The sequence below is a fragment of the Ctenopharyngodon idella genome, chromosome 20 (genome assembly GCF_019924925.1).
Source record: "Ctenopharyngodon idella isolate HZGC_01 chromosome 20, HZGC01, whole genome shotgun sequence".
NCBI lineage: Eukaryota > Metazoa > Chordata > Actinopteri > Cypriniformes > Xenocyprididae > Ctenopharyngodon > Ctenopharyngodon idella.
This window is the reverse complement of record NC_067239.1, coordinates 14,719,939-14,747,868: the sequence shown is the minus strand read 5'-3', so window position 1 is coordinate 14,747,868 and position 27,930 is coordinate 14,719,939. Positions and strand designations below refer to the sequence as shown.

Here is a 27,930-nt window from a genome sequence, read left to right as displayed (position 1 = left end):
TCCATCCATCCAATCAACAACTGATGGATAGAATCAATTCCATGCCCAACATTTTTTCTTTTATGGTAATCTGTTTCACTCGGATGTATGTCACAATACAGAAGAAAAAATACAGTCGTTAATTTGACTCCATTACTCCGTAACTTGAACTTATACAAATATTTATCAAAAAGATCAAAGACACAACCCAAAAGTTCTGAGGTGAATTGCAACATTACAAACTTTGATTTAAGGGGGAAAAAAAGAGTATTTGAAAATTGGACAAAACTGTACTTAACATTTTTACTTAGGGAATGAACTACACTTACATGAAGCACTGGGAATGATGTAATAAAATTAAAAACAATGGAAAAATATAAAATAATTGACTTAAAGTTACAAGTATCCACTTGTTAAGTCCTGATGTAAGGAACGCCATAAGGCTCGACTCGTTTCACTTGAGAATGCCATCGCGACGGCCATTTATGAGCGCTATTTATTCATATTAAACATTTAACATTTTAAAAAGTTAAACATTTAAAATACTTACAGTCTACACAACAGTCTCCGTGCTCACAGCATCACAGACATTAATATTTTAACGATTTATAAAAGATGAATCACTGTCTGGCCATCTGGGACTTTGGTATGGAGATAAAGGTTATGATTATAATTTTTTGATAGTGTTATACCACATTGTGTGTGTATATTAGCACCGTTTGTTGTTTTCTTGTGGTATGAGATAGTTTTGGACCCGAAAGCACTGCCGTGTGACGTCAGACTTAACAACCGTATAGAAATTACATTTATATTTACATATACAGTATACAAATCTAAATTGTAAGTGGACTTGATTACATCATTGGCATTGCTTTATTGTGATTGATTTGATTGATTTATTTGCTGCTGTTTGGTGATTGGTCCATATTTCTCAGCAGGATCATGGGTAGTGCGGTTCTGCACATTGTTTTTGAAATTGCTCTGTTAAATATAATTTTTAGGAAATATAGACAAAAAACAGAAGCATATGCTATCCATTAAAGATGCAGTAAGAGATTTCTGAGAAATGCTGTTGATATTTGAAATCAACCCAAACAAACATACCCCTCTCTTCATTGCTCCGCCCCCAAAATGCATGACCATGCAAAGAGTGAATGTCTCTTTATTATAGCTGAAGCGAAGCAAGATAATGCTTTGCGAAAAATAAAGCAAAGATGACAAACAAACAACAAGGAAGAACAAAAAATGAATATACAGGACACAAGAGTATATATAAACAAGAGTTGGTTGTTAGTTGCCAGAAGCACACCAGCTCCAGACAAACACTCAAAACTGTCCTGTTACTATAGCAAACATTAGAACAACTGGGAGGCTTTTCAAATATTAAGCTCTTGGCTGATCATAACCCTGTAATATCTCCGTCATCTCTCTTTCTACATTCTTTTTTCAAATCTCCCTTTTGCTTATTCTCTCTCCTCCTCCATCATGACTGGACACGCCCCCTACTGCTGATTGGCTACAAGTGTGTTGTGGTGCTCGGTCCAATCCACTTTCAACAGCGTTTCTCAGAAATCGCTTACTGCACCTTTAACAAACTTTTTTTTTCCATTTCTGAAATTGAAACACGACTGTTCACTCTTAAAAATAAGTGCACTCTATTCATATGACAAAACACTAGCACATAACACATTTGGCTGGCAGTTAAAACGTGGATCCCCTTGAAATCGAGCAAAGAACAAAAGAAATGTTTAAATCAAATCCACCTGCATAAATTATTAGACTGGATACTAACAACTGAACCATTTTAAATCCAGACAGGAATAATCCTCCAATTCCAATGGGCGCCAAAAAGTTGGCAATCGCAAAAGTAAATAGTCTTTGTTGGCATTTCTCAAGTGTTACCAATTACAACCAAAAGGGAGATATGAAAAGCCAAGAGGAATTAACTGAAGGCATAGACTTCAAATTGGCCCACATACTGTTCCTTAATTCTGTAAAGCCAAAAGTTTCAGCTTCAGATCAACTCTGTCATCTCCTTAAAGGCTCAACAAAACCACAAGATAGTTTTGACTTTCTTAATTTTTGGATTCAGCACATTTGGAAAGCTCTTGTAACAATCTGACATATTGGCATATACTTTGAAAGGGAAATGCACTTTAACTAGTCAAATAGATGGATGGATGGCATTGAAAGTCCAAATCGGAAGGAGTTTCTTTTTAAGACCTAACAGCAGAATGACGACTGGATGAGAGGGGCGTACCTTTCGTTTCGGGCCATGACAGGCACAAAATGGTTATAAATGTGTGTGGGTCAGACGTCCTTGACTGCTGAGAAACACTCCAGGAATCTGGTATCAGCTTTCAGCCACATGCAGCCGTCTTCTACAGGGAGACGTGGAGTGACTTTATAGACACCATCACACATGTAGGTCACTCATGCCTATGAAAAAAAGGTGCTTTACATGAACTATTATATACTACAGTAGGGATATACTACAGTAGAATGGTGCACCAAATGTTAATGTATATGTTTCAACTGATGAGATATTTTCAAGAAAGATTCTAAATTTTAAAACAAAGCAGACCTTTTATCTTTGCTGTCCTCTGTAAAAGTGTACAAAAGATTTTACATTCTATTCATCAAAGAATCCTGAAAAATGTTAAAAATTATCATGGTTTCCACAGAAATATTAAGCAGCACAACTGTTTTCAACATATAAGAAATGTTTCTTGAGCACCAAATGTGCCTTACATTTACACCCTGCAAGTTATTGTCAGACTTTCAGGCAATAAAGTCAAGATAAGTTTTTTTTTTTTTTTTTTTTTTTTAGTTATAAAAAAACACTTGAAGTTCAAGTATATTTGAAGAGCATGCATACAGACTTTGTCAAAGAAATAAATGTGACTGTATTTTAAGTAATATTTGAACCATTGCTGTTATGCAATACCCTTTGAACCGTAACTTGAAACAAGACTATACTTCAGTTGTAATATTTCTATAAAATAGTACATCAGACTTTCATAAATATACTCTGGTCAAGCTCAGGACTTAACGTTACATATAATTAATTTGTTCTGTAAATTAACAGGATAAGAGGATAGAAATAAAAAGCTAATGTTAAACATCGAAGATTATCTTTAAAGATGGGGCTGAACTGAACTAGTTTATATATATATATATATATATATATATATATATAAATAATTCAGATTTCTGCAAATTGTAACAGGATTTAATGTTCTAGAGTGAGACAAACCAACTAATAACACAAATAAACATCAGACGGATCTATGCTAATACTTACTGATGTTTGTGCAGTTGTTTTCCCTCCAAAATGCTAACTTCCTGGAGGATGATGTCATTAGGGAACTTTTGTAGTTAAAGGAATATTAGTACCCAGGTAGCAAATTTGTGTTGCGGCGGTTGAATATATTATATACACTTCCTCAGCAGTAACCATGCTGTTAAACTTAATTTCATTGTTTTGCATTGCAGTTGTTTTATTCACAACAAATTTTCGCTTCCCCTGAAGTCCTTCCTTTTCATCATTTTACGTTCTTTCTGTTTCTTCTTTGAAATAAAATAGATCAAATTAAATAAAAGGATATTAGTTCAAAAAGACTAACATGATGAATTAATATTGAGAAATATAGATAAAATACATTTATTCATACATTTATTATTAGTTTCAACACATCAAAACAAAATTGTTACGTCAAGAAACGTATTTGTGTATATGTCTCTCTCTTTTTTGTCATTCTCGCAGGTTGCCCTGCCTTACTATTTGTCAGTTTTTGCCAGGGAGCTTTAGATCCTCAGGTCAAATGTTTAAAGACTTTGCCCATTTTTTTCCCCTTGTGGTGTGACAATATTCAGACAAAAAATTAATGGTATATGAAAGCACTGAATGATATAAATCTTTTAATAGAATGTATAAAAACAGACGCAACAAAGTTGCTAGTTTATTTTCTTAAGGGCACAGACTGAATTTGCGGCCTAAATCATTTACCAGTCATTAGTTAAGGCTCCCAACAGCATTGTTTTTTTTCTTCTTTGGGTTTTCCTTATCTCACAAAGTACTATTTCCCCACTTTACTTCCATGACCAAGTTCAATTACACCATCAGAGACACCTAAACCAGGCACGTGCACAGGTAGGGCTCAACCTGTGCAGAGCACATGCCCTTTTTGTCCTTACACTCCAAAGTGCCCTTTTTTTTGGAGGTGTTTTATTTTATTTATTTTCTTCAATAAATCAATGCTATTGGTCACCCTTTATGTCTGTCTGTCGATTTACAAATATATTTAGCCAATTAAAGGTATTAAAAAGAGCTTGTGACAAAATCTTTTTGGATCCGTTCAAACTGTCAGTCAAACCTCTTAACTCCGCCCCCTCAGTGCAGCGAACTGAAGTTCCACAGCAGAGCAGCTGAACGTCTTGCAACGGTAAAAAAATATCTTGTTTGAATAAGTACAACATTGTCTTTACGGAAGAAACACCAGTATGTCTATAAAGGCTCATATTTGGTGCCCTTTTTCAGTTTCAGCGCATGCCCCTCAAAAGGTCTGTGCACGGCCCTGACCCGAGTGATGCGAAACATGACTCCAGCCCTCCGTCCCATTAGAGCCTGTTACAAACTCTGCATCATCATAAGCATCCTCATAAAACATTCACACCAGATGAAGCCACGATAAACCCATCGTCCATTGGCCAGCCAGCAGTCAGCCGAGAACAGGAGAGCCGTTACCATTGGCTGCTTCCCGACAGTAGAATCTCGACTGGAAGCAAGAGTTCCTGTATCGATCCAGAGTCGTACTCACCTCTGGCAGGGGAAGGGGGATTTTTTTTGTTGTATTGGTAATACGATCTGATGAAAAGACTTACCACAAACTCAGACGTGCACCTTCAGTACTAAACACCAGCAGACAGTGGTTCTCTTGAGCACATTGTTATAAAATGCTTTAATAAATAGTTTGATTTATTTCTAAGAACAAACATAAATTCCACTAAATGAACCAAATAACTTTTTCAGAGCAATTCTTCTGTACAAAAAAATTACATCTTAAAAAACAAACAAACAAAAAAAAAAAACTCCTCCAGCTCCACCCCGTTTCCCTTCCATAACGGACACTGAGCTTAACTTAAGCTTAATTATACTTGTTTACTTGCACTTGAACCAATTGTTCAGGAACAGTTTTAAACGTTTGTCATCTTCCCATAACCAAAAAAAGTCTTATATTTAACATCACGATGAAAGAAATCAAATCATAGCCAGCCGTTTTCTCAAGTACAAATGCTTTACAACATAATTGTTCCCTTCATGAAGTTTTGATCCAAACAAACAAACGAAAAGAAAAGCAGGAGAAAACATTTGGACATTATTTTGACATATCAGCATCTTTACAAGCAACAAGCAGCATGGACCAGCAGGCCTTGCCAAAAACCATGATTTTATGATCAGCAAGAGAGGAAAGGTGTAGAAAGGGAATAGGGGTCTTCAAGGAGGCGAACACACGCCACAATACAGCACACAATCCTATATGTGTCTAGTGAAAACAAAAACCAACAACATAATAGGATGATCTCTGATTATATTTCTGTTCTGACTGTGGGACGCTGTATACATCTTACAAAACCTGCCATATCAACTGGCATAAATAAAAGGAATGGTGTAAAAAAAAAAAAAAACAAAGACAAGGAAAAAAACAATAATCATAATATTTAAATCATAATTATAATAATAAAATAATAATAATAAAAAAGTGACTTAAGTTACTAAATTCAAATATACACAGCGACTCCTTTATTATATACACATATTTACAGATCTCTTGTCTTTGTTTAAACAAATACCTTGATGGTGATATGGGAGCTGCTCTTAAGACCAGCCTCTCCCCTTTGTTGTGATCTATCGGGTCAGGTGACCCTAAAACCGAGGGGCTTGTCTGAAGGCACTTGCGACCGACTCAAAATACTGCAATCCGTTTTTTAAAGAGCGTTCAGCCAAGACGACAAAGGACAGAAAAACAAGGCCACTTTATAGGCACTGCAGCCCTCCTCATGGACGACGAGCTCGGTAAGGCAGGCGTGGAAGGAGAGCAGATGAACGTTTGAAGGGGGATCCCCCGAAGCCAGCGTCCCCCCGCACGTGGTCTGCACCGAAATTGGGCCACTCAAAACAAAACCAAAAGCACAACCATTTGTAAACAACAACATAAAAGTCTTTATATGGTTTCTCTCTCACGTTTCTTACGAGTTCCTTAGTCCTGCTTCTATTCCAGCAGTTTTTTTCCCGAAAACAAAGCGAGGCTTCTCGCCGCCTCCTCATAAAGAAATATAATATGCTTCCTCTGTACATAAAAAAAAAAAAAAAAAAAAAAAAGGAGAGAAAGAAATTTGCCACTTTATCAGCCTCAAAACATCTCGAAGAAGTCGAAAATAAAAATAATACATGGGAAAAACTCAGTCTGTGTTTCTGAGATGGCCTTGGTCTCCTCGTCCTGCTCATCAGAGCTCATACGCAATGTTCTTTGTGCTCTTGGCCGGTGGTGGCATTATTGACATTTTTACAGTTGTTGTCCTTTGGGCTGAAGCCTGTCCAGTAGGGTGCTTTGAGGGAAGGGCTGCTGCAGCCGCTGCTGCCGCTGCTCCGCGTGGTGCAGATCAGTCCGTTCTTGGTCCGCGCTTCAGGTTTAGAGTACTTTCGGATGGGACGCTTGCCCCCCTCTATCCCGCACCACTCTTCCACCAGCTCCAGCTCTTCTTCCTCCACCTCCTCCTCATCCTCCCCGCTGTTGCAGGTCCGATCCGGGGAGCCCATGAGCTTGGTGCGCTCACACTGCACGTCCCGGTTATCCTTGTGCTGCGGCCGCGCCACCGGCCTCAGCGGCTCCCACTGGTTGTTGACGCTCTCCTCCACAGGCACACGCTCCCGCCTCTCACGCTCTTTTCGCCGCTTACGGGTCCACCACACGCAGACAATGACGCAGAAGACCCAGAGAACGCACAAGACAACGCAGAGCACGGGCACCAGGTAGTCTGTGTGGAAAGAGACTCAAGTCAGACATGGAAAATCTGGGATTCATGCCAAGGAATAATGAACAAAAAGTAGGTATGTACGACAAAAGAAATGATATTGGTTATTGGCCAATATTCGTCACTTAATTTATCAGTAATGGTCGATACTGCACATTTTGATTGGCCAGCACTGAATATTTAATTGTGGACACTCATTCAACCAATTTTTCAATATCAAGACAAAACAGTGATAATATAATATAATATAATATAATATAATGTAATATAATATAATGTAATATAATATAATATAATATAATATAATATAATATAATATATACCACTAACACACAGTATACACACACACACACACACATTTTTTTATAATTATACAAATTAAATATATAAATTATTTATAAGATCAAAATCCACTAAAACATTCATTTGCTAAGACAAAATAGTATATATTTTCTAATATCAGCCGCTTTCATGTTATTGGCCAAAATTTTAAACAGAAATAATTGTTGGCCATAACTTTAAAAACAGAATCAAAAGAAGAGTAAAATAGAAATTTCTGTTTTCTGTTTAAATTCCCTTAAAGATTTAGCTCACCCAAAAATGAAAATTCTGTCATTAATTACTCAGCCTCATGTCGTTCCACACCCGTAAGACCTTCGTTCATCTTCGGAACGCAAATTAAGATATTTTTGATGAAATCCGAGAGATTTCTGACCCCCCATAGACTGCAACGCAATTACCACTTTCAATGCCCAGAAAGGTACTAAAGACATCGTTAAAAAAAGTCCATGTGACTACAGTTGTTCAACCTTAATGTTATGAAGCGATAAGAATACTTTTTGTGCGAAAAAAAAAAGACTTTATTCAACAATTTCTTCTCTTCTGTGTGAGTCTCTGACCACGTGAGCACCAAGACGCATGCTGATGCAGGAGCCAGCCAATACTGAGCAGGCGTTCTGACGTAGAACCCGGAAGTGCTGCACTGTTTACAACGTGAACAGCACCAGAGACTGACAACGAAGAGAAGAAATTGTTGAATAAAGTCTTTTTTTTTTTTGCACAGAAAAAGTATTCTTGTCGCTTCATAACATTAATGTTAAACCACTCTAGTCACGCTGACTATTTTAATGATGTCTTTAGTACCTTTCAGGGCCTTGAAAGTGGTAATTGCGTTGCAGTCTATGGGAGGTCAGAAAGCTCTCGGATTTCATCAACAATATCTTAATTTGTGTTCTGAAGATGAACAAAGGTCTTACGGGTTTGGAACGACATGAGGGTAAGTAATTAATGACAGAATTTTCATTTTTCGGTGAACTAACCCTTACAAATATTATTATTATTTTGTTTCAACCTATTTATAATTGCCTCAACCTAAAAAAAATTTCAGACATTAAGTTTGTCTCATCATCCTCCTTAATGACAGCTGAGGTGATGACTTTGGAGGAGTTGAATGACTGTATTCATTCATACAGGTTTATGGCCTCCTGCCCACAACTGTTGGATCCTTTGAGCCTCTCAGTACCCTTTCCTCCTGTGACTCACAAAGACATTTATGCTGCACTAATTGGTGGAGACGGGGAATTGACACTTGGTCATGAGTTGAAGGCTGGCTTTAGCCTTGAGGCCAGGTGGCCCCTGCTCTACTCACCCACTGGCGGGGATATGACCGGCATCTCCACTTTGACCTCAATGACGGCAAGCATGACGGTGCTGTTGTGTCGCTTGGACAGCATGCTGACTATGGTACTAGCTGCCTCCTGGATCTGACTGTGGTTAGGCTGCTCGTCCTGCTGGAATGACTGCAGGAGAAATAATGGGGATTTTATAGATTTATACACATATATGCCAAACATGTAGATGAATGTGGAAGTAAAAACCACCTACAAAGAATGATCTGGAATTATTCAATAAAATGTGAGGTTTTGGGGCACTGCTGCATTGCCACTGAAAATCCTCTATTTGTTGATGATCTACATCCGATTTTATGTCTTGTAAACTTGGTTTGATTTTGGTGATGTTTTCTCCATTGCTGTTGAAAATTCTGCTGATTTGTCAATCAATAATCCAATCAGTAATATTTTGCAAAATATGTTTAATTTTCCAGAAAATTGAATTTGAGCCATTTTTTGCCCATTTTATTTTTGTAAAACATGCTGCATATGGTCAAAAGAAAATTAAAACCAAGTTAAAAGTTAAAAAAGTACACTAATGCATCACACGGTACTCAAAAGTTTTAAATTTGCTTACATCATGCGGTATAGAACCCAAAAAAACTACATTTTTAGTACGAGGACACAAAAAGCGACTTGAAATCAATCTATGATGATACGCTCAGTAAAAGTAACAAAAAGCGAGAGCAATCTTTATTTAAAAAGCAGTTGACTCAATCATTTCAACTCCATTCTGTTTTAACATGCAAAAACCTGCAGCTGTTCAAAGTTCCTGTCTACAGGTTCCATTTTAATGAGTCAGGACAGTTAAAAACGGGCCTTGGGTTAGTGACTTGTTACAACACCGCAGGGATTTAGTGTAATCTGACCGAGTATAAAGGATGCATTTGTAGGTAACCACTATTTGTAAGTAACTTCCGTGAGGCAGAATGTTTCATTGAACGCAGGAAATGCGGCTTCAAATTACACAAAACTCGCCTGGCAGCACGAAGATATTAATTTTCATATCATTACTCAAGTATGGAGTTTTTGTTATCTCAAAGATTATTTCAAGCTTATTTGGTTGTGCAAGCTTTTTTTTGTCTAAAGACAATAGTGTACATCCTAAAGCTATGTATGAGATGTGCTGGAGCCCGGTTCCAGTGCTCTCTGTGTGGGTGGAGGGAATGCTGCAATGCAGTACGGCCCGCTTCTGGTCAGTCAACTGAATCTCATTACAACATAATGGGCTGGTTTGAAGAGGGGGCCGGTTGGTATTGCTCTGGGCATCCGGGCATTTCGAGGAACCGCACTCGACTGGGTGAGGAAATCAAATTTGCATCCGTTAACAGATCTGTGCAACGAGTATCCAGGACCCCCATGGTTTTGACTTTCTATTCCACTGATAATAGATCTTAGGGGCCCACATAACACCGCTGTGTGAAGGGTATAGACGTGCAGAGGACCCATGAATATAAAATGTGCGAGTATAAAAAGTGCTCCCTAGGTGCACAAAGCGTGAGTCTTCAAAATGTACTTACAATTGCCACCTCTACTGCGTCTTGGTTTTTGTAGGAGAGGTCACAAAGAACCAACAGCACATGATCTTTTGCCAGGCTCCGTGTGGCAGGCATATACCTCAGCTCTGAGCAGACATTCTGCACCGTCGTTCCCTAGAAGGCACAGAGGGTGTGTTTAGATGAATATTTAAGAAACAGCACTATTCTGGATTCACTATTCACTATTCTCATTCTGGACATTAAGAGAAGAAACAAATACATCTTTGACTTGTCTGAGAAAAAGGTTTTATATAACATTACTGTGTTTTGGACACAGTGCCCTGGTAATACAATTTTGTACAGATTACTGGGGATACCAATGAACTATATTACCACCATTGCTTTGTGGACATGGTACCCTAGTAATACCATGAATTTTTAGACATATTTGGACTGCAATTCCAAATTACTATGGTATTATGATTCTCAGAGATACAAAAAAGTTTTGTGAAAGTAGACTATGGTAATATTAAAGTACTATGTATTGTAACAGCTGATAGGTGCCCTGGTAATATAATGTTTTTCTGGACAAACACAACTGTTCAAACTTTTGGGGTCAGCAAGGCTGCATTTATTTGATCAAAAATACAGTAAAAATGTATTATTGAGAAATGTTATTACAATTTAAAATCAACGTTTCTATTTTAATATATTTTCAAATGCAATTTATTCCTGTGATGGCAAAGCTGAATTTTCAGAGCTAGTTTTTAGTCACATGATCCTTCATAAATCTTTCTAATATGCTGATTAGCTGCTTAAGAATAATTTCAACGTTATTATCAATGTTGATAATAAAAATAATAATAATAATATATAATATTTTTGTGGAAACTATGATAATTTTTTTCAGGATTCTTTGATTCTTTATTTAAAACAGAAATCTTTCTTAACATTACATATGAATTTACTGTCTCTTTTGATTAATTTATTGTGTCCTTGCTAAATGAAAGTATAAATTTCTAGAAAAAAAAAAACTGACCTCAAACTTTTGGCAATGGCAAAAACCAAGTATTATTACAATGTTTTCAGGACATGGTACCTGCTAATACAATGATGTTTTGGCCAAATCTCAGAGAACATGCCGTGGAATTACCATCTGAAACCATCACTGTGCCACAGTACCATCACAGGACATTTGTGTAATGAAACAAAACACCAACTTAAACGTGAATACTTACTGTGGGCAGTTTGTCCTTGTTGAATATAAGGGTGATGCGAGCACAGCTCTTGTCCAGATAGACTGAGTTGGGCTCACATTTGGTTTGGAGGGTTGGGGCGGCTACAGGGCTTGAACAAAACCCCCACTGGTGGCAAGGGGGAGAGAGGCACGTCAGAAAGTTGTGCTCCAGGCATTCACGACCTCCTGGACAGGAGTGAAGCTCTCGTCCTGGCGTCCCTGGCAACAGGCACGGCCGCCTGCCACACACCACCTGAGAAAGACGGTCATGAACACATTCATTCATTTATTTATTTATTTATTTATATAAATAAATAGAAAGAAAAAACTTGTTCTTCAGACACTTACCTTGGTGCACTCCACTTTGCCGTTGACACACTGGCAAGTGTTGCATTCTTCCTCCCAGCGGCTGCCATGCGGAAACTGAAGTCCAGCATAGTGACATGTCTTCCCAATGCCAATAACTGCACCACAACACAAACACAAACACCGTAAGACTGGGGCCAATTCTAATTTAGGTGCAGATCTTTTTCCTCTCTGGAATGATCCAAGTCACATGATGCCAGGTCAGTGCTCCTACACCGCCGCCGCCCGCCCTTCATGTTCACGTTCACTCTTTAGGAACCATATTCCCTGTTAGCTTTTAGCTCATCTATACACTAGAGTACTCGTGTAGCAAATCAGCATATTATAATGATTTCTGAAGGATCATGTGATACTGAATACCAGAGTATCGGCTGCTGAAAATTCAGCTTTGAATCACTGGAATAAATTACATTTTAAAATATTTTAAATTGTAATAATATTTCACAATTCTACTGTATTTTAGATCAAATAAATGCAGCCTTGGTGAGCAAAAGAGACTTCAAAAACATTAAAAAAAAAAAAAAAAAAATCTTACCGACCCCAAACTTTTGCACAGTAGTATGTATATATATATATATATACATATACATACACACAGTCTTTCTTTTCCAGGAAAATTGACAAAAAATATTGATGACTCATCCTGCACTAGAGAGATTTTTGTCCAATCAAACGCTCTCTAGAATGAGAATATCCCTCCCCTAAAATCCACCTGCCTCCAATTAGCAAATATAAATAATGTTCATGGAGCCTTAATGAGCCTTTCACTTTGTCCTTCTCCAACTTCCTATTTTAACAGGATGGAAAGCAAACGTCTATTGATTTCAGGGGGTCTTTAAGGCCCCTTTCCCAATATGGACAAGCTGAGAGATGAAAAGAGATTGATTGTTTCAAAGATTACACAATAGCTCTTACACTCTTGGCATTGAGGTCCGGTGCGACCGAGTGGGCAGACACATCGGAAGCCATTGATCTCATCCACACAGGTGGCACCGTAGGCGCAGGGTGACGACTGGCACTCATCAATGTCTGGTGAAGCAAAGAAAACACACCTTCATCAATACAGCCACTGACTTGAAGTCAATACACATTTATAAATCACCAGGACTGACCTCATCCCCTTGGCTGCACCTCGGAAAATGAGGCCAAGGAAATGCATGGAATCTTTAAGGAGTATTTTCTATGTAAGAGCCATCAATGGACACAAGGAGAGGAATTTTTCCACTGGCTGAATAATTTATCTCCTCTGTCTGTTTGTGAGCCAGGGCTAACCTTTAACCCCAGAAGAGGTCAAAGGGCACTGGATGCTCAATAATCCTCCAACACCCTCTTTCTATACATCCCCATTCTTTCCTCCTCAAGATACTCACTGATACGGCAGTCGGGTCCAGCGAATCCAGGAGCGCATTCACAACGGAACCAGTTCACCCCATCCACACAGATTCCTCCATTGTAGCTGCAAGGAGATGTGAGGACAATGAGGTTATTGGCCGAAAGAGACACCTTCACCCCTCTGATTGACATAATACTTCCAGCATACATGCGTGGAAGAGGAAAGGCAGGAAGAAGGGGGGAAGAGAAGAGTGGTAGAGACATGAACGAAGAGGGATGCGAGAGCGCCTCATTGCGTTTATCAATACCAGCACCTTTCAGATGCAAATGCCCCCAGTGGCTCCTTGCTGGGATCCCCACCCCCTACTCCCACCCCAACTCCCAAATCCCTTGCTCCCAGGTCAGCGATGAAGAAAGGCAAGAGGACAGAGTGGACTGGGAGAAAAAGGGCCTGTCCATCCCCTCCTCCCCTCACCGCTGGGGGTGCTCTTTTAGGGCCATCGGCTCTATTGTGGTCCCCATTAAAACCAGCCCAGGGTCTCCTGAGCTGTCGGATTTAGGGGTGATTTAGGGACATCTTCTCCCGACTTTGCAACCAGCGCCCCCTCTCAAACCCCCCCCTCGGTGTATCCGCTCAGAGAATGGGGGTTAGCGGGGCAGGAATAACACAGTGGAATAGGGCAGAAAGCCATGTTAGAAGGGTTATCCCTAGCCTTCTATGTTGTACAGGGAAGGGGAGGGTCGGCACAAACAGAGGCGGCCCCAGGCAGCATTAAGTAAATAAGAGGGGGAAGAACTGCAGAGCCACATAGGTCTTCTTACCAGGGGTGAGGGTTGCAGTCGTTGATGTCTGCAAGGAATCAAAAGAGAGGAAGAAAGAGTCAATGTGAGACATTTGCGCACTGATCTCAAGTAATTTAACACTTTTGTGGATTGTAATGTTTGCTTTCAATGGTATGCAGACATGCACTGGCAGCTAAATTGTGAATGGGGGAATTCACTCACTCTGAGCGCAGGTGGGCCCCTCCCAGCCGTCTTTACAGATGCAGGTGAACGTGTCACCACCACCCACGCATGTTCCTCCATTTAGGCAGGGGCTGGACGCGCAAGTGCTGTTCTTTGCTAAAGTAGAAATGCGAAATGGAAAAGTTACATAAAGTGAGCCAATCTTCAGACCTAATTACATATCTTAAACTAGGGTCCCCCAGGGGTCTATCGCCAATTGCTAGGGGTCTGCAGAAAATATCAGAATGTGTTTCTAAATAAATACATAATTAAATTATTTTACATTCATTTTCTGTATAGACATTTTTAAAAAGATTTAACTAAAATTCCATTTTTAATTAAACTGTTTCAAGCCTAGAACCAAATTAACAAGCTCCAGACTGAACCACAATATTTGATTTTAAGCAAAATAATAAATAAATAAAATAAAACAGAAAAATACAAAGATACAATACCGTGTACTTTTATATAAACGGACGTTCATTCATTCTGTTTAAATAGTAACCAAGATACAATATAAAAACTTAAAATAAGTATAAAATATATATAAAAATAAAATTATATTAGAAGTTCATTAGAAAATCGTATGTTTAGAATGCAGTATAGCAAAGTTTAAATATTTGGGGACAAACATTTATTTATTTGGAGAAATATATTGGATTAATTTCTGTATTTCGGCATTTAAAAAAAATGTAATTAAATTTATAAAAATAAAAATAATAATAATTTAAGCAAAAAAAAAAAAAGACAAAGATACTAAAAAAAAAAAAACTGTTTAAATAGAATAAATGGAGGACCATATATAAATTAAATCAACAACCACAATACAATATAACAGTGAATATATAAAGAGGATTGAAAAGTTGATTGAGAGTATTAAGAGAGACTAATTTGATTATATAATTTGTGAGGGGAGTCTATGAATAGTTTGGGGCTGTGAAAAGCATTTTTGGTTCAGAAAGGTTTGAGAAACCCTTCCGTGAATGAAGTGAGTCTGAAAACTGAACTCTTATTCACAAAGGCCTACTCACCTGTGTTGCATGTACTCCCTCCCCATCCAGGAGGGCAGGCGCAGCGGAAAGTGTCTACGTGGTCATAGCAGGTCCCTCCATTACTGCATGTGGTGGCATCACACTGTCGTTCACCTAAAAGACACAAAATAACTCAAAATATTACCAGTCACTTCACATATACAGTTAAGCTATACAATGGGAAAAGAGGAAGTACTTTGACATAAAACAGGGATATGAAACTCACGTGAATGACAGGTCTTTCCTTTCCAGCCATTGGCACATTCACAGTAGAAGTCGTTGACCAGGTCCACACAGTGACCGCCATTCTTACAAGGGCTCCGACTGCACTCGTTCACATCTGAGTGCAGAAACACAAGTGACAAAGGTAAGATACTGAATGTAAAGAAGGTCAAGATGAGGAGGAAGATGAAGAAAGACACTCACTGAGGTTACAGAGGTCACCCTCCCAGCCATCCGGACAGAAACACTGGAAAGAGCTGATCCCGTCGATACAGGTGCCTCCGTTTCGACACGGGTTGCTCACGCAGTCATTTATATCTGGGTAGTCGATATATAACATTTTAATGAACATCAAGATTTTAGGATAAAATGTACACATACAATGGTGTTCAAAAGGCTACACTATACATCAGGAGTTGAAAATATAATTTAAACATAGAAATAAAGCATTTCAGGGTTTAAAAAAAATGAAATAAAACCTTATGATGTAAAATAAATAAGAAATATTTAAGATTCTGTAACAAATTTAGTTCCTTTAGGCCCTATTTTTTGTGTGACCATCAGGTTTTACGCAAACTTGTGGACTTTTGCAGTTTAAGAGCTGCTGTCATTACAACAACTTTCTAAAATTAATGTCAATTTTTCAGTTACATTTTCATTCAAATATGCTGATAATATAATTTGTAATTAACATAACAGTTTTAAATAAATTAGTATTTTCACAAGTGAACTTTTGAATCTTACTGTAAGTATAACTCCATTTCTTTTTAAGCATTTTTTTTATAATATTTATAATATTATGACATAATATATTTTATAACATATTTATGTTTAACTGGCCCAGAAGTACCTATGACAAATGACTTATAATTTTATTAAATTAATAATTATTATAACTAATAAAATTATTGTTATAACTATTATTCATTTTATAATGGTTTTAATTTTTGGAAAAGTTTGCAGCATGTCACATCACATGACACTGCTTAACTGTCATGTCAATCACCCATCTACTATGTAAGGATAAACTAAATCGATGAAGTGAACAAACAAGGAGGAACTAGCGTCAAAGGAATACGATTAAAAAGTGGAAAACTATGAAACTGTAAGGATGACTCACTCTCGTGGCAGTAGGCTCCTGTAAAGCCATGCTCACAGGTGCAAGTGAAGTTGCCGCCCGGCAGGCTGATACAGCGGCCACGAGGACCACACACATTAGAGTTGATGTGTCTCACACCCCCATCGGAGCTGTTACTCGCCACAGCAATCGTACAGCTGTCAATCACTGAGAACGACAAAAACACAAGCGGGAATAAGATCAAATGGTGAACTATTGTGCACTATATTTCAATTGATGATCAATGTACACATGCAGATAAACATCTTTGGCTGTTGCATCTTGGTCAGCAGGAGAACAGGAAGGGCAGTACCTTGGCAAGGGGGTGTCTTGCAGTGGTCCTTGCGGATTTCACAGGTCTTGCCCTTATAGTCTTCAGGACAGGCACAGTAGAAATCACCCGGCAGGCTGTAGCACGAAGCCTTATTCTCACAGGGGTTCGGCTCACAGAGGTTTGGGTGAGGCAGATTCTCCATCTTCAAACGAGACAGGGAGATTGAGTTAGTTTGTAAGTCCAGTCCTCTTAAACTAGATAAACAGTCAGGTAAGCTATGGAAGGCTCCCATAAGCCTACAGCTAAAGGAGACAGCACCATTACAATCACACAAGAGACCAATCAAAACAAACTGTGCAGCTAAATTTAGACATCCTTCCGCTCTTACAGAGCATATTCAACTGGGACGAGGAACACTTTTGCACATCTAGTTCTCCTTCTACCTCGACTTGGCCTTGTTCTGGTAAATATTCTTAGAAATGAATCTTTCACAAAGAAACTCATAATGCTTAATATATTCTATTGATATGTTAACATTTAATAAAAACTGCACATTATTTAATATATTTACAAAAACATTTTTGTAATACATGTAATACAACATTTTGTAATATATGGTCCTGTAGTATGACAAATGCATTTGTCATACCATGTAAGTGTAATGTAATATGAGATGTAATATGAGATTAATTATAAAATTATTAAAACAATTATTTTTATGAATAATAAAACAATTATTATGACTACACACACCTATATCAATTGTTTTATTACTTGTGGTAATAATTATTGATTTAATAATTTTTTATAATTAAGCTCATAAGTCAAAACGTGGCTTTAGAAATTTGCTTTTTTGACCCTAAAGCTATCACAGGCCTACAGTCCACAGCAATCTATCATTTTGCAATTGAGTTTGTCAATCTGTCTGAGGTAGACTTAGGACACGTTCACATGTTCTGTCTGCGCTATTTGTTAACTACGGACTAGGATGACATGCAGACGGATGTCTTTGCCCATTGCTTCACGTCTCTTGCCATGAGTGCCACATTTTTAGGATGCTGTGTCGAATTCGCTATGGGTCAAGGGGTATGATTAAAATCATTGATTTTTTTTTATTTAAATTGTTAAATTTACTGTAATATAACAATATAATATAATATAATATAATAAATATAATGAACTATAAACTCAACTATAAACTGTTCCCATAATGTTGACTGATTAATGTAGGTTTCTGCAGCTTTCCAAGACCCTCTTAATGTCCCCAGTTCCCATTTTTTCTCAAAAAAGCCTTTTCTACAGAGATGAACCTCTGGGGAATTCAAACAACCTCTCTAAAGTACACATCATGCCATCTGCCATGTAAGGTGTTAGTTCAGACTATAACGCTGTTCTCCCAAGCTCCGAGTCTGCTTAATTTATTTTAGTAGGGATATACATTGTATATAATGGAAGTCGAAGGCCTGCACAGAGCACTTTTTCACAGGCAGTGATGTAAGAGGAGTGTCTGCAAACCAGACTGTATCCAACAGAGCTACATAAAACTGCTAGAGCAGACAGATGTAAGAGATAATCATCCATCTGTACTGGATCCCAAGAACAACCCAGTTGGAAACGTTTCAAACAGTGGTATGTTGGCGGGCAAAATCGGTTGACATATAATAAAAAAAAAAAAAAAAAAAAAGATTAACCTGTAGGCGAATATCAGAAGCAAACAGGTCTCTATATTTTGGATAGTGGCTTGCGTATTTCATCTAAATGTAGAGTAAATCACAGATTTATTGTAATGACCTTTTCAGTTCAATTAAACCGATCTGATCCTATATCAAAACATGTCTGATTTTGGACCAAGGACTAAGGCTTTATATGTAGCCTCATGTGCACCTGCACTGTAAACAGCCCTACCAGATCAAAACCTTCCCTAGTATAGGCTCGCTTCTCAGACTGCAGACGGTATGGTCTAATGTGAGCGCATGGCACGCTAGGCATGAATATAACGTAAAAATCAAGGCCTTCTCTTTCCCGGGCTGATTGTGGGCAGACAGCCAGGAGGCCAAGAGAAGAGTTGCCTCATTCACTACAACTTATTTTTAGTCTGCACAGTAAGATGAGACTGGCTCAGGACCAGCTTCCAGCACCTCTATGGAAGTCCATCTTTAGCCTGCCACTAGACTAACACTGGCTCCAAAACAGAGCTCTCCACCACCAACAGCGATAATGGCCACATGAAGGCAAGAAAAAATACTCCCGCCCTCCACCCAAACCCTGCTCTAGTTACCCTGGCGCACCTGTGGCCAAATAGCAGGCTTGATCTGCCTTACACCAAGGCTTTAAACACACACAAGCATTGGTGGGGGCGCCGACCAATTTAGCCGTGCCGAACGAGATTGTGAGCAAAGTATGAATGGAGAAGTAACACCATCTGCATTACTAAATTTCATCAACTAATCAAGACCAAGCCCCACAATTTCCATTTATTGATCACTGAAAGAGATATGATGTAGATCTCTTAAACCTAACCTAAACCTGACTAAAATCACTCATTTCCTATGGGCTGTAAAAATGGCAAAAATAAATAAATAAAATAAATACAAATATATATACATATATATTTATTATATAAAAATAAATAAAATAAAAAATAAAAATAAATAAAAATCTGACCATAAAACTAATAAATAAAATGCAAAAAAAAAAAAAAAAAAAAAAAAAAAAAAATTATATATACATACATACATTTATATATATATATATATATATATATAAAATAAAAAGACACCATGCTGAAAAATACTGACAAAAAGCTTACTGTAAAAAAGTGTTTAGTTTTGAATTGCTGCGTCAGTTTAACGTTGAAAGAGAGTGAGGTAAGATGTAAATAGCGAAACATTTAATACATGTTTTGCAATAGAAATGTAAAAAGACCGATAGTAATATCCAGTGGTGCAAACTCCTCTACTTTTTTCTCAAATACGGCCATTTTGAACTGAAAATATGCATTTACGTGATTCCTGTAATTCCTAACTGAGTGTGATGAGACACTTTTAAATCTTTGACACATTAGGCATACAAATGAAAGTAGCCGACATGTGTTCATATTTTAATTCAAATTAATGCGAATATTATTTTCAAATAGTTCAACTGGAATTAGACCTAGAATTCCCTGCACTGTTCTGTTTATTTATGCTTTATAAAAAATTGGTCCCCCCCAATGTTCAAGACATGGTTACGGCCTTGCTATAAACGGTAAAGATTCTCACCTCACACAGCAGCCCTGAATAGTTTGGCGGGCATTCACAAACAAAGCTGTCCAGAATGACACGGCAGCGGCCACCGTTTTGACACGGACTGCTGGCACATTTGTTCCTTGAGAATTCACAGTGCAAGCCCACAAAACCTGTAGGGCACTGACAGTGGTAACCTCCATTAACCAGCTCCTGCACAGACAAAAATAAAAGGACACTTAATAACAAACACAATTAACTGAGATGCTATAATAAACCAAGAATTGTTTTGAATCTTAAAGGTTATACCTTGCAAGTTGCTCCATTCTGGCACTGTCCGTGGCAGCCATTGAGATCTGCAGTCAGGGGCAAAGTAAATGAAGCAATTAATCAATGGTTAAGTGGAGGAAATTAGGACAGTAGTTAGGAACGGCTGAAGACATGCAATTAACTCAAATTAGATGAGCTCTGTAAGTGCGCTGAATATGGAAATGTTAGTTCAATCAACACAAACGTGAGGTACAGACAATGACCCAGCATGCAACAGTGGGTGAAGCCTAAGACAAAATATACAGTGTGCAGAACCCCACAGGGTATCAAGTGTCCGAAGAGGAAACCCTGGCCACCACTACAGAGTAAGTGTTCAAAGAAGGGGGAAAGGAGAGGAGAGGAGCATTAGGAGATACTGACTGATGTCACAGTTCTGTCCGGCCCATCCTTGAAAGCAGTCACAGTGATATCCACCAATCATGTTTTTGCAAGAGTGAGCATTTACACAAGGCTTCCCCATACACTCATTTGCATCTGCAAAATTGAGGGACAGAAAGAATTGGGAAATTTTGAAGACAATTGGTAGATTGAGAAATTGAAGAGGAGATGGGAAGAGTAGAGTAGCAAGAGAGAGACAGAGAAATCTGAGATCTTGTTGTGTAACCCCACCACCATTAAGCCCATTGAAAAGTCTGTTGGCTTGAAACTCTAACAGTAACAACGATGCCAGTCTGCTTGACTTCCTGATCAATGACCATTACACAGCAAAAAAAAAAAAACAACAACTACAGTTTATGTAGTATACTACAGTAAAAAAAAAAAAACTACAGTAATCAGTATATGTAGCTTGTGTTCTAATAAAAAGATCTAAACATCCTTAAAACAAGACAATTTTACTCAAAAAGCACAAATAAACATTATGATTCACTTTCAAAAGATATCTTAAATTACCTTAATTATAGCATTTAATACAATATTATATAATTATATACTCAGTTGTATTATTTCACATTTACTATTATTGTATATTTACTGTGAAATATTACAATTTATATTTTTATATTTAATTGTAATATTGAAACGTAATTTATTTCTGTGACGGCCAAGCATCATTACTCTTCAATGTCACATGATCCTTCAGAAATCATTCTAATATGCTGATTTAGTGCTCAAGAAAAATTTCTTATTATCAATGTTTTTAAAACAATTGATACAGAAACCATGATACATTTTTTTCATGATTCTTTGACATATAGAAAGTTCGAAAGAACAGCACTTATCTGAAATAATCTGTAACATTATAAATGTCTTAACTATCACTTTTGATCAATTTAATGCATCCTTGCTAAATAAAATTAATAATCTCTGATTGACCTCAAACTCTTGAAAGATAGCAGAATATTCTCTGAAAACAATTTCTAAGCATTATCAACAATTTTCCTCTCTCTCTCTCTCTCTCTCTCTCTCTCTATTTACTTTTTGTCTTGTAAAAAAAATGCATTGTGAACTAAGGGTCCACTCATAATCACCCCTCCTTCTGCTCGTCTCTCCCCAATTAGCCTACAGCAGGTGACCAGCCGGTTCAGGGGGCTATGACTCTTTTGACTTTGCCATGAAAAAACTAGCGCTTATTAGGTGTTTAAATATTCATCAGGGGCACCTAGTGAGGTGCGCTCCGCTCCCCTGCGCACCTGTCCTCTGAGAAACACGACTCCCCACCGTGCTCAGGCCTGGCTCTTGTGAGCGAAACCCAAGCTGGAGGCTAAGGTTCGAAGCGTAAGACGAGCAGACCGACTCCTGTTCCCACCCCACGCTTGTTTACAGGTCACAATCCACTTCCTTTCACATTCATCACTTCCCCTGACAAGGGCTGCACACTATTGTGAGCAGAAGGATGATGGAAAATCCTGTGGCGCCTACGATGCCAGAGATGGGCCATCTGATCTAGCCTTAGATCCAGGTCTAAGGCTGGCCCTCCTTGTAACATATGCATATATGGCTGTCTTACAGGCAATAAGGATCAGGTTGCCACTATTACCAGTTCATCATGCAGATTAATCAAATCACTTCTCTTGCTTTGCCTAAAAAACATGCTGGCTTGTCACAAAGTGCATGCAATTTAGATCTAACACACCATATTCAACCATTCGGATGCAAAATGGATAATATTTTTCAACAAATGGCAAAGAAAAAATAATATGGCATGAGTGGATGGTCCAATGAACAGTGTGTATATTAAAAACTGAAACATGCCTGAATGCTATAGTTCAAAACACGCTTTCAATAAAGGAGGATCTCAATCTTACCGATTTGACAGGTCTTCCCAACCCACTGAGGAGGGCAGACACACTCAAAGCCATTTTCCAGGTCGATACATGTTCCGCCTTGCGCACACGGGCTGGAGGCACATTCATCCATGTCTGCAACATCAACACAAAATCATGTTATGTTCTGCAGATATCAAAAATACACAACTGAAACTGTGCTTTAAAAACATCTTGTGAGACCATCTTGATATATTATGGGATATACATCACATATTGATTATCTGATGTTTTCAGTTTTATGCATATAAACATTCAAACCGGGCAATTTTAAACCCAGCAAGGGTGTGTGGGTTATTCAATGCCCACTACACACACACATTCTACAGAAAGGATCGGTCCTGCTGTGTCAACCTGTTTTTATTAAAAAAATTTCCAACAGCAAGCTGAAAACTATAGCACGCGCTCCAAAGTGAATATAACGTGAACAATTTCGATGATGTGTCGCGTTACTTGGTGTAACTGTAGGTTCCAATTTGGTGCAATAATAAAGAATTCTACTGATATACAGTCACATGAGCGCAAGTGTATTTTACAATAGCTTCACACAGTCATATTTTTCAAATATTATTGTTTTTTTTAACTTATGTTACTGTACATAACGTAAGGCTGTGTTTGCACTTATACTAGACGTGTAATTATTTTGTTATTATTAATGTTATCTTCTGATTTGCATATAATATATGCAATAATATGCTATAATATAATATGCTATAATGTAATATATTATATTATAATATAATATATGCTATAATATAATATAATATAATGGAAAGAAAACAAATATGTAGTGGTGGCAGGGTGAAGCTTGTTTTCTACCCATCAAGATAAAATAAAATAAATAAACTATTCTAGTAAATATAACATAACATAAAATAACATAACATAACATAATATAATGATGGTAGAGTTTGAGAAAAGGTGGGAGAGAGTGTCAGTGCGTTCATCAGAGAGAGCTTTTCTTTATGCAAGACAGTAAAGCGATTACAGCTTGATATAATCCAGGTCGCCAGATTAGCTGCTATTAGAGCACAAATCATTACAGTTTTAATACGGGCACAAAGGCACAAAGAACTGAGCTGCAGCCATTTGAAATTTGGAAGAAAATGGGAGGAAACAAAAGCAAGAGAAATTCCTCCCTCCTTTCTTCTCCCTTTAGCCTTATACATATATTGTGGTGAATGGGGTGGAGCGGGGTGTGTAAAAGGGTCAGACAGGCAAGTGAAGAGGGAAAAGGTGGGGGAAAAACCTTTATGGGTAAAATGGTGGGGGGGCGAATGTCCAAATTCCAGCAGGGGACCCTGCTGTTGCTATGACGATGGAAACACAGCCCCATATGTGCGGTGGAGGAGACCGAGGAGGTAGGATGTGGAGGGAGTGATGAAGAGTGTGAGAAATACCAAAAATTAAAACACTGGGCATCCTAGAAGTGAGAAACACATTTGCAACTGATCAAATTTGATCTCTGTGGCGCTAAATGAGGGATGCTTTGTGGAGCCGGAGGGGTGGAGAAGGAAGGGAAGACCATGACACACTGCGTTCACAATTTGTGAAGCCAAATGTTGGTTCAAAGTGAAGACAGATTATGCAAATCCCCCCCGTCTCAGTGATGGGTATCACCAGGCTCTAATCCGGGACTCGTAAGAGCTCAAGCTCCGCTCGCCATGTGAAGGGACCCCGCTGTGCTGCCAAGATCCAGGACCGGCTTCCCCTGCCATATACCTGACACATCCCAGCATGACAAGCAGCCAAGCGGCACTCTGGCCACAGCATCTGGACACATGTTAGGGAGGGGGCGGGTGTCTGTGCTCTAGTCTAGGTCTATAACTAGGTCTCCAGACAGAACAGATCGAGCCATGGAGAAAGTCAGAGAGGAAGGTGCACGGAAGATTTACGTACCTTTAGCACAAGTGGGTCCCTCCCAGCCTGGTGGACACTGGCATTCAAATCCGGTGGCGACTTCATGACAAGTGCCTCCGTTCGCACAGGGGTTGGATACACAAGCATGTTCGGCTGCAAAAACAGAGTGGTTTGTGTCATAAATACATCCATCCATCCATCTTTCCATCTAATCAATTGATCTATCCCTTCTTTTATCATCCATCCTTCCATCCATTTATCCATCCATCTATTCATCATCAGCATCCACCCATCCATCCCTTTATCTACCAATCCTTTTATCCATCCATCCATCCATCCATCCATCCATCACCATCCACCCATCCTTTATCTACCAATCCTTTTATCCATTCATTCATCAATCCATCAATCCAATCAATTTATCTATCCCTTCTTTCATCCATCCATCCATTTAATCAATTTATCTATCCCTTCCTCCATCCATCCATCCATCCATCCATCCATCCATCTATATATTTATCTATCCAACCAACCATCTATCTACCCATCCTTCCATCCATTTATCCATCCATTCAACCATTCATCATCCACCCCTTTATCGACCAATCCATCCATCCATCCATTCATCATACCTTCTTTTACCCATTCATCCCTTCTTTTACCCATCCATCCCTTCTTTTACCCATCCATCCCTTTTTTTAACCACCCACCCACCAATCCATCCGTCCATCCATCCATCCATAAATAGCCATTGCCATCCATCCATCCCTTTTTTTTAACCACCCACCCACCAATCCATCCATCCATCCATCCATCCATCCATCCATCCAGCCCTTCTTTTATCAATCAATCTTTCCAACCCTTCTTTTATCCCCATCCATCCATACAGTACATCCCATCTTTTATTCATCCTTCCAGCCCTTCTTTTATCCATCCATCCATCCATCCATCCATCCGCACAACATCATGCAATCAAATCTTCCATGTAGCACTTTCATTTACCAAATCCCCCATCCATCTGTAGAGACTTACCAATTTCACAGTTCTTGCCAGAGTACCCTTCAGGACAGGCACAGTTATATTCATTCGGTTCAGAGTTCATGCAGGTCCCGCCATTGACGCAGGGATGGTGTGTGCCGCAGTAGTTCAGATCTTTAAGGACATAAAAACAATGAACTAGGGTACTTCTTCAGGCTATGGGGGAAGAAATACTAACAATGTATTCAGATTTTTTTTAAGCCTGGTAACATTTGCTCTTTGAATGACTACAGTTGGCAAACTATTGCTGGACTCCCAGCAGACCTTGTAAGGCAACTCTGTGCACATAAAAGCGGGTAAATAAATAAAGAGAACTGCAGGCACATCTCAGCTGCTTCTCATTCCTAACCACCTTCCAGGACGCACGCTGCCCGACAGATCAGATATCCGAGCGCCACTCCAATCACAACCACAATATCCAGAGTGTGTGTTTGTGCGTGTGTTGTCACATGATGCACAGCCTGTGCTGACATCGCAGCCAACAAACCAGCTCAGTGTAAGATGCTGTAGTTCTATTTAACACCATGATATGAATTTGCTGCCCTGGCACCTCCGTGGCTGGATACTCGCGGGCTTAACAAACTCATTTTGATCTACTGTTGACCATTTTATGGGTCAATTCCAGGTTGACCTCAATTTCTCAAAACTAACTAGGTCAAATCATCAGCATCAGCGTGTGTGATGCACTTAGGACCCTTACCTTTATCGCACATGAGGCCACCCCAGTTCTTCTCGCAATTGCACTGCCAGGGCATAACACAGGTCCCATGCAAGCAGCCAGGGTAAGGCAGACACTCGTCACAGAACTCCCCCTGCCAGCCATAGTTGCACCTGAAAACCACGTATGCATGTTAACACTTAAAATGCCACTGAGGTTAAAACATCTTAATGACAGACAGGAACAAACATACAGTTGCACATCACTGCGCTGACACCTAATCTTAGGACAAGACGACATTCCGGGTGACAAAGGTTAAGAACATTTTCACAACTGCGCACAGATGCACACTCCCCACCTCGGGTGGTTTGGTCGCAGTCGGGGGCACATAGGGAAATGCTGCAGAGGGGTTAACTAATCATTGGTTTACAGCAACACTCCGCTATTCCAAGGACTGTGGTGCGCTCTCTTCGTGCCCCACCACACCCCTCACCCAGCTGTCTTGTCATTTCTGAGCAGGCTATTTTAAGACAGCTCTCCTGCAGAAGAGGTACGACCTAACTCCAGCTGCCGAGTGGAGAGACGCTGTCTGCATATCTCAACCACAGAGCTAACACTTACTAGCCTTACAAATAAGTACTGTGGTGATACCATGGTACAGTGATGGGTTCAGATGGAAATACCACAGTACTTTGAGAAGTAAACAGCACTGAATCTTATTAATTTATATTAATTTTATATGGTACTCCAGATAATAACATTTATATAATAACGTTAATATTTTCATCATCATACATAAAAACCATGGGTAACATTTTACAATAAAGTTTAGCTAGTCAACATAAGTTATTGCATTAGATATTATGAACTAACAATGAACAACACAATCTTGGGTAGTCAACTTCTAAATGTTAATAAAATATTTGTACTTTTTAATATTCAAATTGTATAAATTAACATTTAATGTGTCAAAAATGCTACTATTTTTCATTATTAATTAAAGTTTACAAAACATTGATGTTAATTTATACAATTTGAATATTAAAAATGTTCATATTTAACAATACCATGTGGAAATTAGCACTACCCAAGATGAATAAATACTGTACATGTATCATTCATTGTTTGTTTATGATGCTTAATGCATTAACTAAATGTAAACAAAACAAACCTTACTTTTTTTTTTTTTGCTCTGTTAAACTTAATGTAATATCAGTGCAGTGCATTAATACATAAAATTCAGGCCAACAATTGCATTGTCTCACATCAGCTTACAATAACTCCAAAATCATTTAAGGTGAATAAACAATGGTGTTTGCTAACTAAATAAGGCAAATGTGCTCTTCGAAGAGGTACACACCTGGCACATTCTCTGCATGGAGGCCTTGATCCAAATCCACTTATAACATCTCCAATGAGGTCTCTGAAATAGCCCCCTAGATCTGTGCCCAAGGGGCAGGCCAGAGGCTGGATTACTTACACCAGAGCACACACAGCCTCGCGCTGCCCAGTAACAACCTTACTAGTATTGTATGAAAGAGCATGTAGGCAGCAGAGTGTGTGGGGAGAGTGTGAACCCTGCCTGTGCACGGGGGCGTTCAGCTCTGCTGAGCACTGCCAAACATAAGCTTGCTAACTAACTCACTCCAAAAGAGAAAGTTGCATTACATTTACTTTACGTGTCAGGACATGTCCACTACAGCCATGAAAAACACCTTAAACTTAAATCAAAAACACATTTCTCTAATATTTTTCTTTCACTTTTGATTCGCAGCATGGGTTTGCAGTGGCTCCAAAATGTATTGGGACA

The 27,930-nt window shown here is 38.7% G+C and overlaps 1 protein-coding gene across 2 annotated transcripts in view; it reads right to left on the bottom strand.

Moving 5' to 3' along the window:
* Positions 1-4,911: 4,911 nt before the first annotated feature.
* The window catches only part of jag2b (jagged canonical Notch ligand 2b), a 48,995-nt gene continuing 25,976 nt past the window's right edge, over positions 4,912-27,930 (bottom strand). The window contains exons 6-26 of one of the 2 annotated variants that reach the window (XM_051875344.1): positions 26,163-26,293; positions 25,457-25,576; positions 24,464-24,577; positions 22,547-22,660; positions 20,661-20,774; positions 20,280-20,326; positions 20,007-20,183; positions 16,786-16,948; positions 16,476-16,640; positions 15,560-15,673; positions 15,360-15,473; positions 15,134-15,247; positions 14,103-14,219; positions 13,920-13,947; positions 13,136-13,221; positions 12,681-12,794; positions 11,748-11,863; positions 11,401-11,652; positions 10,205-10,336; positions 8,663-8,813; positions 4,912-7,017 (exon numbers count right to left, since the gene is read on the bottom strand). In XM_051875344.1, the coding sequence (XP_051731304.1) occupies positions 6,494-7,017; positions 8,663-8,813; positions 10,205-10,336; positions 11,401-11,652; positions 11,748-11,863; positions 12,681-12,794; positions 13,136-13,221; positions 13,920-13,947; positions 14,103-14,219; positions 15,134-15,247; positions 15,360-15,473; positions 15,560-15,673; positions 16,476-16,640; positions 16,786-16,948; positions 20,007-20,183; positions 20,280-20,326; positions 20,661-20,774; positions 22,547-22,660; positions 24,464-24,577; positions 25,457-25,576; positions 26,163-26,293 (3,007 nt within the window). In that variant the 3' untranslated portion in view covers positions 4,912-6,493. The remainder of the gene's footprint in view (positions 7,018-8,662; positions 8,814-10,204; positions 10,337-11,400; positions 11,653-11,747; positions 11,864-12,680; positions 12,795-13,135; positions 13,222-13,919; positions 13,948-14,102; positions 14,220-15,133; positions 15,248-15,359; positions 15,474-15,559; positions 15,674-16,475; positions 16,641-16,785; positions 16,949-20,006; positions 20,184-20,279; positions 20,327-20,660; positions 20,775-22,546; positions 22,661-24,463; positions 24,578-25,456; positions 25,577-26,162; positions 26,294-27,930) is intronic. The other variant, XM_051875345.1, reaches the window with a different exon arrangement.